The sequence below is a fragment of the Acanthochromis polyacanthus genome, chromosome 1 (assembly GCF_021347895.1).
Source record: "Acanthochromis polyacanthus isolate Apoly-LR-REF ecotype Palm Island chromosome 1, KAUST_Apoly_ChrSc, whole genome shotgun sequence".
Lineage (NCBI taxonomy): Eukaryota > Metazoa > Chordata > Actinopteri > Pomacentridae > Acanthochromis > Acanthochromis polyacanthus.
This window is the reverse complement of record NC_067113.1, coordinates 68,581,083-68,595,798: the sequence shown is the minus strand read 5'-3', so window position 1 is coordinate 68,595,798 and position 14,716 is coordinate 68,581,083. Positions and strand designations below refer to the sequence as shown.

The following is a 14,716-nucleotide window of genomic DNA, read 5'->3' as shown; positions in this document are numbered from 1 at the left end:
TCATCTAAATTAAATAACTTAATAGGCTACCATTCAGACAGTTTTTCCCTGTAATATTATTACGACTACAAAGGAATACATTTAAACTTATGCATTGACCCGGGCAGCAGTGTTCTCCACGCCGTCTCTCTCTCTTTTGCAGCTGCAGCGGTGTTGCACTTCTTTCTGAAAACGTGTTCAAACTCGCTATATTATTTACACACGTGGACAAAATTGTTGATACCCCTCAGTTAAAGAAGGAAAAACCCACAATCCTCACTGAAATCACTTGAAACTCACAAAAGTAACAATAAATAAAATTTTGTTGAAAATTAAATAATCAAAAACAGCCATTACTTTTGAATTGTTGATTAACATAATTATTTAAAAAAAACAAACTAATGAAACAGGCCTGGACAAAAATGATGGTACCTCTATAAAAGATTGAAAACTATTTGACCAGAGTGACATGATTAACTCAGGTGTGTCATTTAATTGACATCACAGGTGTTTCCAAACTCATAATCAGTCAGTCTGCCTATTTAAAGGGAGACAAGTAGTCACCCTGCTGTTTGGTGAAAAGGTGTGTACCACACTGAACATGGACAACAGAAAGCGAAGGAGAGAATTGTCCCAGGACATCCGAAAAAAAATTATAGACAAACATCTTAAAGGTAAAGGCTATAAGACCATCTCTAAACAGCTTGAAGTTCCTGTGACAACAGTGGCTCATATTATTCAGAAGTTCAAGACCCACGGGACAGTAGCCAACCTCCCTGGACGTGGCCGCAAGAGGAAAATTGATGACAAATTGAAGAGACGGATCGTTCGAATTGTATCCAAAGAGCCCAGAGCAACCTCCAAAGAAATTAAAGGTGAACTCCAAGGCCAAGGTACATCAGTGTCAGATCGCACCATTCGTCGTTGTTTGAGCCAAAGTGGACTTCATGGGAGACGACCAAGGAGGACACCACTGCTGAAAAAAACTCATAAAAAAGCCAGACTGGAATTTGCAAAAATGCATGTTGACAAGCCACAAAGCTTCTGGGAGAATGTCCTTTGGACAGATGAGACCAAACTGGAGCTTTTTGGTAAGGCACATCAACTCTATGTTCATAGACTCAAAAACCAAGCATACGAAGAAAAGAACACTGTCCCTACGGTGAAACATGGAGGAGGCTCAGTAATGTTTTGGGGCGGCTTTGCTGCATCTGGCACAGGGTGTCTTGAAAGTGTGCAAGGTACGATGAAATCTGAAGACTATCAAGGCATTCTGGAGAGAAATGTGCTGCCTAGTGTCAGAAAGCTTGGTCTCAGTCGCAGGTCATGGGTCTTCCAACAGGACAACGATCCAAAACACACAGCCAAAAACACCCAAGAATGGCTGAGAGAAAAGCGTTGGACTATTCTAAAGTGGCCTTCTATGAGCCCAGATCTGAATCCCATTGAACATATGTGGAAGGAGCTGAAACATGCCATTTGGAGAAGACACCCATCAAACCTGAGACAACTGGAGCTGTTTGCTCATGAGGAGTGGGCCAAAATACCTGTTGACAGCTGCAGAACGCTCATTGACAAATACAGAAATCGTTTAATTGCAGTGATTGCCTCAAAAGGTTGTGCAACAAAATATTAAGTTATGGGTACCATCATTTTTGTCCAGCCCTATTTTATGAGTTTGTTTTTTAAAATAATTATGTTAATCAACAATTCAAAAGTGACGGCTGATTTTGATTATTTAATTTTCAATAAATTTTTATTTATTGTTACTTTTGTGAGTTTCAAGTGATTTCAGTGAGAATTGTGGGTTTTTCCTTCTTTAACTGAGGGGTACCAACAATTTTGTCCACGTGTGTAGATATCATTTAGATTTCCAATTCAAGTGGTGAAAAAAATGCAGCTCTCTGCTTCCCCGTTGCCATGGTGACTTGTTGAATCGGTGCCCCATTGATACTGGCATTTTAAAGTTACGCGCTTAACTCCGGGTGAAACTACTCAGAGTTGATTAAACCAACTCAAATCAGCTGTTCTGGAACTGAAAACTCAGAGTTTTCTATTAAGTAGATCAACTCAGAGTTCAGGGTTACACTCAGAGTTTGCTGAACCTGCTTTGTGAAAAGGACCCCTGGAAGACTAAGAAGCCACACAAACCAGTCTATCCTGCTTTGATGTCATGGTCTGAGTGTTGTTGTTGACCATAACCATCCCTTGATTGACACATTTCACCGTCTTCTACTGACTGCTTCCTGCAGGGTAATGCAAATATTAAAGAGTTCAGTGGACTGTAGTGACCTCTGCAGTCAGCAGATCCGAGTACAGTAGCACAACTATGGGATGTGGTGAAATCTGACAAGTCTGCAGAAATGGTGTGATGAATCATTTCAACATGGAAGAGAATCTTAGAGGAATGCTTCCATAATCTTGTGGAAATCATGACACAGAGAACAGAGTCTGTTTAAGGTCAAGGATTCAGTGCTAGGATGCTGCTCCTAACAAAGTACTCACTGAGAGTACCTATCCCTTCATTTCTGGCTTTAGATGTGTTTATTCATTGAGTTTTATCAAGAATAGAAGCAAGGCTACTGTTGTTTTTTAATAGTGCTGATAAAGTCCAAGTAATTCATTGAGATGTATTTGTAGGATTGTCTGTGTGTAGTGTAAGCCTTAGGATGAGCAGGCCCTGTTCAGGCTCATGTCATTAATCATACTATTCATGTTAGCAGAGGCTTTCTACTGTTTGCTGCTTTAAGAATGCAGTGTCTTGAATGTAACAGTGTCCTCTTGTCAAAACTGAGAAAATATTAAATACAAATTTTATCTAGTTGAGAATAAAGAAGGATCTGTGCAGTGAACATTAAATGGTGCATTGTGGAAAACCTTTGCAAAGCTACATGCCACTACTCTGCATGACCTGTTTGTTGCTACAATTACTGTATTACTGACTAGTTACAAGCAGTTACTGTGTAGTCTGTTAACCAAAAAAACCTTCCTTACTTTGACAGAATATGAAGCTGTGTCTTAAATTTGGACTCAAGTCATTCAATATTGTACTTGTACATTAAGCAACAGTTAACACAGACTGAGGAGAACTCCCTTTGAAGCATAAATTGACAGTTGACATTGTCAGGCACAGTCAAAAGAAAGCCCTCAACTTGGGGAGGTGATTACTTCTGAGAATTCCAACAAATACAAATGCATACAGCTGTAATGTTGTGTTGTGTGTGCAAAGCGCATGCATTTCCATGCATACCTTTTCACTCTGGCATCATGAGGCTGAACTGAAACTATATTCATGGAGACAGAAATGAAGTAACAAAGGAGCACCAGTACTTGACTCGTTGCTTTTATTCAGGTAGCAGCATCAGTCACTGTCCTGCTTACACACTGCAGTCCTTTTCAGCCCTACAAAGCCACACACATACATTCAGAAAAGATTCAAACTTCAAATTTTCACATGTCCACACACAGTACATCACACAACAATCAGACACAGCTTATTCAGTCACACTTCTCAACCCACTCATGCACCGAACCCTTCTGCTGCTTCCCTGTACAGGTTGAGAGGCTGCTGTCATGACACAGAGAGAGAGAATGTGTGTGTGTGTGTGTGTGTGTGTGTGTGTGTGTGTGTGTGTATGAAAGAGAGAGAGAGAGACAGAAAAAGAAAAAGAGTGTATTAGGTCTGGGCGATGATACCAATATGTATCAGCAAAAGACATTTCATCAGTAACAAGATTTGACTGCATGAACAAACCACAAGCTGCTCCCTTGCTGGCTTATTAACAGCCCATCATATCCTTTGATAATGGAGCCTCTATGTCCTGTGCTGCTCACCCCATGGCTCCATTCTTGGTGCCTTGAGATGGACGGACATGACCTTAGAGTTTGCATTAGGATCAAATCAAGGTTTCTGTCGACTGACAGCTGTTCCAGGGCAGCTTTGTCCTGGTTGCTCTGAACTTTAGTTTAATGATTAATAATGATGTCTGGTCAGTTTACGCAGATAGTAGCTTACATGACAAAGTTTGAGATGGAATTACTTGCTGTATTTCTTATTTTGTATCAAGGATAGATGATTCCTTAATCTCTATCCCTCTCATTTATTGTTCATGTGTTAATATATTTATTTGTGGGCATTTTTCATTGTTAACATTAAAATTCTGTGTTGTGTGGTTTGATAAATAAAAAGCTTACATGCAAAGTAGCTGAGAAGGTAAGTGAGGTGGTTAAATTACAATACATGAAACATGATATGAAACACTTTCTCATGGTACATTATTCAGGTATATCGCCCAGCCCGATACAATGTGACTATATGTATATGTATGTATGTATATATATATATATATATATATATATATATATACATATATACACACACACATATATACATACACAAAGATGACCAAAGTAAATACAGATGCAGTTTTTAAATGATGATTAATGTTTAAAGTGATAAAAGCTATCCAAACCTACCTGGCCCTGTCTGAAAAAGTAATTGCCCCCCGCTTGTTAAATCATGAATTAACTGTGGCTAATCACATTTTTTTGAAAAGCGAGTTCACTTTCACTGACCGCATTCACACCTGATTACCTCCAGACCTGTTCAATCAAGAAATCACTTAAATAGAACCTGTCTGACAATATGAAGTTGGCCAAACGATCTCAAAAAGCTGTAGCAAAATGCTGTGATCCAAAGAAATGATGAGAAATAAAGTCATTGACATTTATCCATCTGGAAAGGGTAATGAAGCCATTTCTAAAGCTTTAGGACTCCATTGTCTAAAAATGGAGAAAACATGGAACGGTGGTGAACCTTCCTAGCAGCGGCCGGTTAACCAAAATTACCCCAAGAGTACAGCGACAACACATCCAGGAGGTCACAAATGAACCCAGTACAACATCTGAAGAACTGCAGGCCTCCCTTGCCTCATTTAAGGTCAGTGTTCAAGACTCAACAATAAGGAAGAGACTGGACAAAAATGGCACCTATGGCAGAGCTCCAAGGGGAAACAACTGCTAACCAAAACGAACATAAAGGCTTGTCATACTTCTGCAAACAAACATCTGAATGATCCCCAAGAGTTTTGGGAGAATGTTCTATGGACTGACAAGACCATAGTTGAACTTCTTGGAAGGTGTGTGTCTCGTTACATCTGGTGTAAAAGGAACTTCAGAAAGAGAACATCATGCCAGCAGTCAAACATGGTGGTGGTAGTGAGATGGTCTGGAGCTGCTTTGCTGCTTCAGGACCTGGACAACTTGCTGTGATTGATGGAACCATGAATTCTGCTCTCTACCAGAAAATCCTGAAGGAGAAAGTTCAGCCATAAGTTTGTGACCTCAACCTGAAACACACTTGGGTTCTGCAGCAGAACAACAATACAAAACACATCAGCAAGTTGAATTCTGAATGGTTTTAAAAAACAAAACAAAGTCTTTGGAGTGGCCTAGTCAAAGTCTGGACTTGAATCCAAATGAAATGCTGGCGTGGCTTTAAAAAACTGCTCATGCTCCAAAACCAGTGGGCCAAAATATCTCCATAGAGATGTGAAAGACTCATTGGCATTCTAGAAAACACTTGATTTCAGTTGTTGCTGCTGAGAGTGACCCAACCAGTTATTAAGTTTAGGAGGCAACTATTTTCTCACCCAGGGCTAGGTAGCTTTGATGTTTGATGACATAAAACATTAACGTGAAGTGGGGAAAACACAACACTAGTAACACAATAGTAGGCAGGTGGATCATAATGTTAGACCTGATCAGCGCATATATATATATATATATATATATATATATATATATATATATATATATATATATATATTTATATATATATATTTATATATATATATATATATTTATATGGAGAGAGAGAGAGAGAGAGAGCACAAGATAGCGGCCTCTAGTTTCACAATATATGGACTGAAAGCTAGTTTGATTCAGACTGACATCTTTATCTGAGCTCTGTTTACCAAGGACCACCTGATCCCCTGGAGCCAGTTGGGTAGGCCTGGGCCAGTTGTTATGGAGGAGATAAATTTGTTGATATTTAGTAAGTTTTTAGGACTTCTAATTTGTTTTGGCTTAACATTGCACATAAAAATGTGGACATTCTTGGTGGTAAAACAAAAATTGAAAAATACAGTCCAAAGGTGAGGTCAAGATCCTCTTGTTTTGTAGTCACATCACACATTATCCACTGAGAATAGCAGGCAATATGGCTAAGCATGTACTAAGCTGGATTTGAAATCTACGATAAGGATGAGATGGCTGAACAGACCTAATAAACTCAAATATGTAGTGGGAGAGAACTGGGAATCTCTGGTGGAGAGAGAGATGTTTGGAATGCTCTACTTTCAGCTGATACTGAAAGTGGAAGAAAACTGAGGAATGGATGGATGAATGGACTCCAAGATGGGCCCTCCATTATTTAAATGAAAGTTTCTCACTGGTGTGTATGTTAACATTTTTAAAGCTTATTCCAGGAGGTACCCAGATGTACCACATGCTTCTGGAATTCCGAGGTCATGGAGCATGCTCATCTGTTACCGCTCAGTTGAATCTGTCTAGAGCATGCACCTGTCATTGGAGCCAACTCAATTCCTGTCATACGTCAGTTCTACACACTGGAAATATTGTTGGACTGACTGCATCAAAATTTGATAAGTCATTTTGAGGATGTGTGTGGAAAAAAATGCTTTTGGGGCCAGTGTGCCTCAAGCAATGAATGCAGAAGAAGCAGTAATGCAGCTCGGCCACTACGTTAAAAGTGCTGCACAGCCAAGTGCGGGGTGGTGGGGGGACCTGGGCTTAAACGCATTATTATCACTGACAATGATCAGTTTGTCCCAGTGGTCACTCATAGAATTGCAATTAAAAAATTCAGATGCCCAAAAAGTTGACAGGACACCCCTTACTGCAAACAAGGATGTTTTTGGTCTTACCTAATATTAAAATATTTTTGTGACTGTCAGTCTGCTCATGGTGTCTACAGTCTTTCGAGATAACACAAGATTTGTTTGCAGCAGTCGCTGAATAGAGGAGACAGAATATCCATAACACACCAATATCAGCATCACCATGACTCGTCTAAGTGCCAGCAACACAAGAACACACACTGCCAGTGTGTTATTGACTGATACGGCAGCTATAATGCTGTGAACTAGAGGCCACCATGACAAAAAACAGAAAGAGCATGAGAGCAAGAAGCTGTAACTGTTGGATTTTCACAGAGTTTGAGAGTTTAAACTGTCCTTCCTATCCTCCTACATCCTCTTGATGGTGCACTGAGGAGACCGCTGCACATATCAGGACTGTAAACACACCAAAAATAATACTGATTGTTGGAAAGAAGGGTAAACGGAGAGCTCAGTGATCGGTGCTTGGCCTTGATGCTGCTCGGTGCAGCATGTGTTTGTGCAGGCTGCACTGGAGTCACATTTGAAATACACAGAAAAATACAGCACACCATTGCTGTTAGATTCTTAGTCCTAACAAAACAGTGGAACGCTCTCTAGCAGCACGCTCAGGCTGATGTAGAGATACCCTGAATATCAACCGAGTGGATGACCTCCAGCCATCCTTGCACTTAACGTCCCTTGTCATATGAGGAGGAGGATTTATTCTGATCTGTATCAGCTATGAAACAAATTAAGCAGCAGCAGATGGTCGGCTGGCTGGGCTGCTCGCCTCCATATCTTGGGTATGTGTCACTCGTCAGAATGAGATTTTCAAAATCTTTGTGGACACATATACCGCTTTGTCTTATCTCACCGCCTGCTGACAATTTGCATTTGAGTCGGGGTGTGCTGTCAGTCAAACCGGCAGCTTTTTGTTACTTCATGGCACTTGGAAGGCTTTCCTCTTTGCAGCGTGCAGACATTGCTTCCCATCTTCAGTTCTCCAAAAGCTTTTTGCTAAGCGCCATTCTGGAGGAACACACACACACACACACACACACACACACACACACACACACACACACACACACACACACACACACACACACACACACACACACACACACACACACACACACACACACACACACACACACACACACACAGTCACATTTTTCATTTCCCTACACATACACCCACATACATACATACATAATGTTACACAAAGCCCACAACTGTCACTGGTCTTACAAATATGGCATCGGATGTCTGCTTCCCTTTGCCTGCTTTCTGTTAGAGTCCACAGATGGGACTCCGTGCTCACACAGCTGGGGCCCAGGCCCAGCAGTCACTCATGTTGCCCTTCACAGCTTTAACATCCCGGCAGAAGTACACCTCCTCCTGGATTATCTCTTCTAAGCACAGCAGGACAAAGTATGGACATAAAGACCCTTGCAGTCCCACACTGAGGGTCAAATGTTCTAACAAAGTCTGAGGGACTCAAGTCTCAAAGTATCCCACTGACCCCACATGGGCTGTCTGTTTCTTGTGCCTTGCCCTTCCCCACCCCATGGAGTGTGTCAGTAGTTCATGGCCTGGGTTGTGAGGGTCTGCAGTGGTGGCTAGCTGTTGTTCTCAGCTGTCATGTACTTCAGGGCGGCAAAGCCGTAGCGCCGTGACATGTTTTGTTGGAACTCCTCCTTCAGGGTCTTGAGACAGACTCTGTATTGCTTGTTGGAACGGAACTTAGTGATATCAAAGCTGGGCGCGTGAGGCATGTGGATCATGTAAGCATTGGGTAGAACCACAAATTCGTACTCCTGTAGAGAGATGAGAAAAGGAAAAACATTGAGTTTTAACTGCTCATAATACTGCTTTACAGTCTTTTACATGACCACATTTAGGCAATGGTTAATGTTAGGGAATGTGAACACATTGTAAATACTGAGTTACTTTGCTGACCTGGGTCTGTTCTCTACTTGGGCTACTGTTAAATATAGTTTAGCATTTAGAACATGACATAACCAGTCTTCACTAGCTTGCTGTCAGTTTAACTAATTAAGACAAACTGTTCAGGAGCTAATTTCTAACAGCATCTGCTATCTGCTGCTGAACAGAATGTGTACAGTGGCTTTGTCAGAGCTTTTCCACTGAAAAGAATAGACTTTGTGGGTTCTAAAATCAAAACAGAGATCTTAAGGAAGCTAAAAACATGGTACAGTGAAGGCATAGGGCAGAATTACCATGGTCATAATTCTGTGGATTTGCCACAATAACAACTTCACAAAACAAAAATGCTTTTACTTCATATATTGACAATAAGAAACATGGGTTCAAGCAGGGTTACTTTTGCAAATCCTTTTTTTCCCCATAACTTGATATTATTGAGAAACCAGGAGCCAATACATTCAGCAGTCACACTGAAAGTGCTTGAAAGGCTGTTCCTACCAAAGGGCTTGATTTTATAAGATGACATTTCAATGAATAGGTCATTACATAAAACTTCTGCCAAATCTAAAACTACGTAATAAAGCCCCATAACAGAGCTGAATCCGAATTATTTCCAACAGGGTGATACAGGCCAGACTAGAACACAGAATTGTCAGGAAATGTAAAGACATACAACTTATCCAATCAGCTGTCTGACTGAGATTTTGGTCCTTCCAAATAGCGATCATCGCATTTCACAATTAGAATGGTAAATGGTCTGTATTTATATAGCGCTTTTACTGTACCTGCAAGGTACCCAAAGCGCTTTACATGATACATCACATTCATCCATTCACACACACATTCACACACTGATGGCGGAAGCTGCCATGCAAGGTGCTAACCACAACCCATCAGGAGCAATTAGGGGTTCGGTGTCTTGCTCAGGGACACCTCGACATGAGCATGACAGGCCGAGGATCGAACCGGCAACCTTCCAGTTGCAAGATGGCCACTCTACCCATTGAGCCATGCTGCCCCAATAGAGCAATTAGTCTGGTGAGTGCATAATTTGCTGAAAAAGATGATGTACAGAAATACAGTACAGTACAAAAGTAAGATCTGAGTAATACAGTGAAATAAAGTGGACTTTTTCCTTTAAATTAAATACTGTTACACAAATTTTTTACATAGGTACAGTCAGTGTCAGAAACGAGACAAGTCCAAGTACTTGTGGTGTTCAGAAATTAGGATGCTTTACACTGAAAGGTCTGGACAGGTACTCAAGTTTAGGGATAAAGTGAAGGTATATCAGTTACCTGTGCATCCAGCTCCATAATGTGAGCCACTTTGTTCCAGCCAAAGCCCACAAAGCGGCGGTCATACTCAGGACTGTCCCTCCTCACCATGACGTAGGGCTCAAAGTCGGCCTCCCATTGCACCCTGTAAGGTGTGGTAGCTGTCCGCCATTTGGCAAAGTTTGTTGGTGCGTGGCCTTTAGTCCACACATGGTACCTGTAAGGAAGAAAAACAGAGAAGCTTTGATTAGAATGTTGTTGGAGGGAGTGTGAACTACAATCCTACATCTAGTCTTCCCTTGGAGAAGTTAAATAGTTTGTGAAATATCAGGCAGCATTTTGTTTTCAACCCATTTCTCTCACATTCTATCATCGAGGGCCTGGAAATAAAGTCATTGTTTATAGAAAGTTTCTCTCAATCTGCAGACCATATCATTTTTGATGACCAACAGTTGTGGTGTCTCTATTTCAGTCTGAGCCATCATAACACTTCTTTCTGGTCCAGCCTCCAAGATAAAAGAGGTATTTACTGACTGAAAATTCAAGGCGGATGAAGCAAAGTGAGCGTGACAGAAGGAAGCTGGACCGCCTGTTCGGGCTGCACACAGGAGAAAAATGAACAGCCATACAGAAAAATGTTACAGATGTTGCTGAATCAAATCTACAGTGTGCGGTGTAAGACAGGCAAGAACAAGCACAAATATATGTAAGTGTAAAGAAGTACATACAGATGCACTGGTTATAACACAAAACTTGAAAAAGTATAGCAAAACCTCCATCCATTCATCCATTCTCTGTACACCGCTTTATCCTCACTAGGGTCGCGGGGGGTGCTGGAGCCTATCCCAGCTGACTCGGGTGAAGGCAGGGGACACCCTGGATGGTCACCAGTCTGTCACAGGGCTACATATACAGACAAGGAATCACACTCACATTCACACCTACGGACAATTTACAGTAATCAATTAACCTCAGCATATTTTTGGACTGTGGGAGGAAGCCGGAGTACCCGGAGGAAACCCACACATGCAACCTATCAAACAAAAATATTTTTAGTACGGGAAATTAAAATGTTACAACAGGGCCATGGTATGAAATAAGTTATAAAACATGCTACACACAGTCATTAATTTATGATTTATCAATCAAAAGGACTAATTAAAACAGAGATGTGTTTTTTAATGATGTAGAGGAGTCCCATGCACTGGCAAGATTGGAAAAGTTGCTCTAGAGCTCTGTCACATTGTATTCTTTTCAAATTTAGTGGGAAAGGTTTCATGACAAATGAAAACAAACATCTTAGCAATCTGAGGGAATATTTGAATGTGGGAAAATGTACGCACGTTTCAGAACAACTTTGGTCTGTACCTCCTTTTCCCTTCATGCCAACAGGCACTTGAGCTGCAAAGCCTCTATTAGTATGATGAAACCTAATAAACCATGTTCTCCCAGCAAGATGTGACAGTGTTCCAAAGAGCTTTTTATCATGTCAGTAATATTTTGTCTGTCTCAGTCCTCATGTGCTCCATAAATGGTCTGTGAGGTTGAGGTTAAGTGACAGATCCTTGGTCTTCTTTGCACTTCCAGTCAAAGCTCTGAGGTATGTTTGGAATCATTATTCTGCTGCAGTGTGAATTCTTCTCCACAAAGATGCAAACCAGAGGGTTATTTGTCCTTGGTTAGAGTGGCGCTATACCTCTGCAAGTGTCCAATAGCAAACCTTCAAAACATTCCCAGCAGCATTTTTCACTGTGGTAGCACAGTGTTGCAGTGGTTAGCATTGTCGCTTCACAGCTCAGCGGTACAAATCTCAGCCTGGGATCTTTCTGCATGGAGTTTGCATGTTCTCCCTGTGTGGGTTCTTTCCAGGTTCTCCAGCTTCCATCCCACAGTCCACAAACATGCTGAGGTTAACTGGTGATTCTAAACTGCCCATTGGTGTGAATGTGAGTGTGATTGTTTGTCTCTACATGTAGTCCTGTGATAGACTGATGACCTGTCCAGGGTGTTTCCTGCCTTCACAGTTAGTCAGCTGGGACAGTCTCCAGCCTCCTATGACCCTACAGATGATAAAGTGGTGTATACATAATAATAAAAATGATAAACACTCTTCTTTTACTGTCATGAACTACAATTTTCTGTCATTCATTCCTTATTAAGCAGATTTTGTGTCTATGATACTAGTCTGGATGTATTTATCTTCTGATACTGTGCTAACTTTAAGTTGCCTGATTGTTTTTCAGATATAGCTGCATTTCCACCAAGTGTTTAGTGCTCCATGCAGTACCCTCTTAGAAACCTTCAGTCCAGACACGACCGAAAACTGAGAAAATTTCTGTTTGCTCAGAATGATGAGTTTGTTTTGGGTTTTCCTATTTTACCCAAGGACCAAGTAAAGATTTGAGCATGAAATAAAAGATAAATTCCTCATGTAACTGACAGAAAAATGAAAGAGCTGCTGAAGCTGAATGAAAAAATAGTTGACCTGAAGGTGAAGAGGGTGCCCATGTCCAGCTGAGACAGTAGCTCAGCTTTAGACTTTGGGTATGATAGGCGATATCGCAGTGTCTCAAAGGCAGGAACCACCAGAGCTTTCTTGTTGTTGGCCATGTCCAGTTGCACTACTGACTTCCTAAAAGCACACATAGTAATTTGTTACACACATAGTAACACAAGATTAACAAAACATAACCGCAGAGTTGCTCTAGTCAAAGTTCCTCTCCCAGCATAGGTGGTTCTCACTTACCTGAGGTATTCGTAGAGGCCGTACATGGGAAGGAAGTCAATGTCTGATAAGAACATGTAGGGTGTGTTGACCTGCCGCATGGCCACGTTTCGCAGCAGGTTGACTGGGTAGAACTGTCCCTCTTTGTAGACAATGTGGTAACCTACATTTCCACGACTCATCAGCACTTCGGAACCCTGAGCGTAGCGCAGGAACTGCTGGGCTTCAGCATCTGACAGGTACAGGGCCAGGCTGATGGGACCTTCCCAGTGCTTACAGATGGCCTCCAACATCTGCAGCCTACAAGGGGCAGTACACAGGGTTGGCCATGTCAGGAAAATAAACTATTACTAGACAATACTTAACAAATCAGACATCTCAAATCATTTCAAGCATTTCGTCATGAAAACAGCAACACAAGTAGACGATCAGAAATCAGAAGTCTGCTCTTAAATTAAGGCGGGATGTCAATGCAAACTTGAACCAACACATTACAAACTGTGTTAGGAAAAACTTGGGGCACAAATAAGTTTCAGGCAAAATGGCGGAGCGTGTCCTCATTTCAGGAGAAGTATACTGTAGATCAAAACAAGGACCGTAGCGACTGAGTATGTGTTTTAGGGGCTAGATAATGAATCATGTGCAAAAGATAACACAGAAATAACTACCTGATGATAACTTGTTTGAACAAGATGCTCGCTTGACAATTTTAGGTCCAAAATTTCTGAAGACATATTTTTGTTTACATTATGTACAAAGCAATAGTTACTGAGTTTAATTACTAAGGTTTATTTCTACAAAACAACCGTACATCAACATAGGTTTATATATACATCTGTCTGTCAGGGCTCCCTCCTCACCCCCGTCCTTCCCACCTGACATCCCAAATACCCCTTTCCCCATCTGTTTCCTCTCCCTCTCATGCTCCTCTCTTCCACTCATGCTCCCCTCTCTCTCTCTCCGTCCCTCGGTTTCTTTCTCTGTGTCTCCCTTCAGTCTCCCATCCGCTCCTCTACCCCTGTCTCTCTCTCTGTCTCCCATCTGCTCCTCTGCCTTTACTTCCTTCCCCAGTGCAACACGTGAGTGGAGTGCGGGCTCACACCTGCCTCCACTCAGGTAATCAGCCTTCCCCGTGGGTCCTGGACAGCTGAAGGACATCGACCTGATTACACTCATCTGCAATAAGAACCGGCTCATCTTTCCACTCCCTGCTAGATCGTTGAACTAGACACACAGTCAGTCATCATCTCGCCATTCTGTGATTACTATGCATTTTGTGCATCACTAACTCCGTTTCCTCTCGTCTGCTTAGGACCAGCTGTCCAGGCTCCTCGTTCCTGCCCCGACCAGCCCATTCCATTCCGAACCTGCTCTGCCTTGCCTGCCTGGACCCCTTCTCTGATTCCCCTCCCCTCTCCTTGTCTCCTGGCGCCCCCCGGACCCCACTGAACTGTCACTGGACCCCGTCACGTAACCCCCGGACCACCACGGCCGCCAGGGATCCGCACCAGACATCTGCCGCCACACTCTGCTCCCCACCGGAGCCACCACGGCCGCTGATCTCCGGCTTAACTCCCTCCCTGCAGCCAGAACCCTCAATTCACCTCCACTGCTTCCCTGACCATCACCACCCCTTACAATAAACCGGTTTTACTCCCAATTTCGCCTTGGTAGCGTGGATCTCCGCACGGGTCCAGACCCACTATTCGTGACACTGTCACACCCCCATATTACATTAAGGCTTGCGTAAATGACCAAAAAGTAACACAAGACATGGTAGACAAGGAGCCATCTATGGGCTGGTTTATCAGCATCCATCGGGTCCAGATGTACAGGCATTGTGGAGATGTAGTGCTGTCTGTCATTCTTTTTTTTTCTTAGCT

General features: G+C 42.2%; 1 protein-coding gene across 1 annotated transcript in view; it reads right to left on the bottom strand.

The window, feature by feature from the left end:
- Window positions 1–3,306: 3,306 nt before the first annotated feature.
- Window positions 3,307–14,716, bottom strand: part of large1 (LARGE xylosyl- and glucuronyltransferase 1) — a 179,401-nt gene continuing 167,991 nt past the window's right edge. The window contains exons 12-15 of the mRNA XM_051953994.1: window positions 12,855–13,133; window positions 12,594–12,740; window positions 10,130–10,325; window positions 3,307–8,701 (exon numbers count right to left, since the gene is read on the bottom strand). Of these exons, the coding sequence (XP_051809954.1) occupies window positions 8,504–8,701; window positions 10,130–10,325; window positions 12,594–12,740; window positions 12,855–13,133 (820 nt within the window). The 3' untranslated portion in view covers window positions 3,307–8,503. The remainder of the gene's footprint in view (window positions 8,702–10,129; window positions 10,326–12,593; window positions 12,741–12,854; window positions 13,134–14,716) is intronic.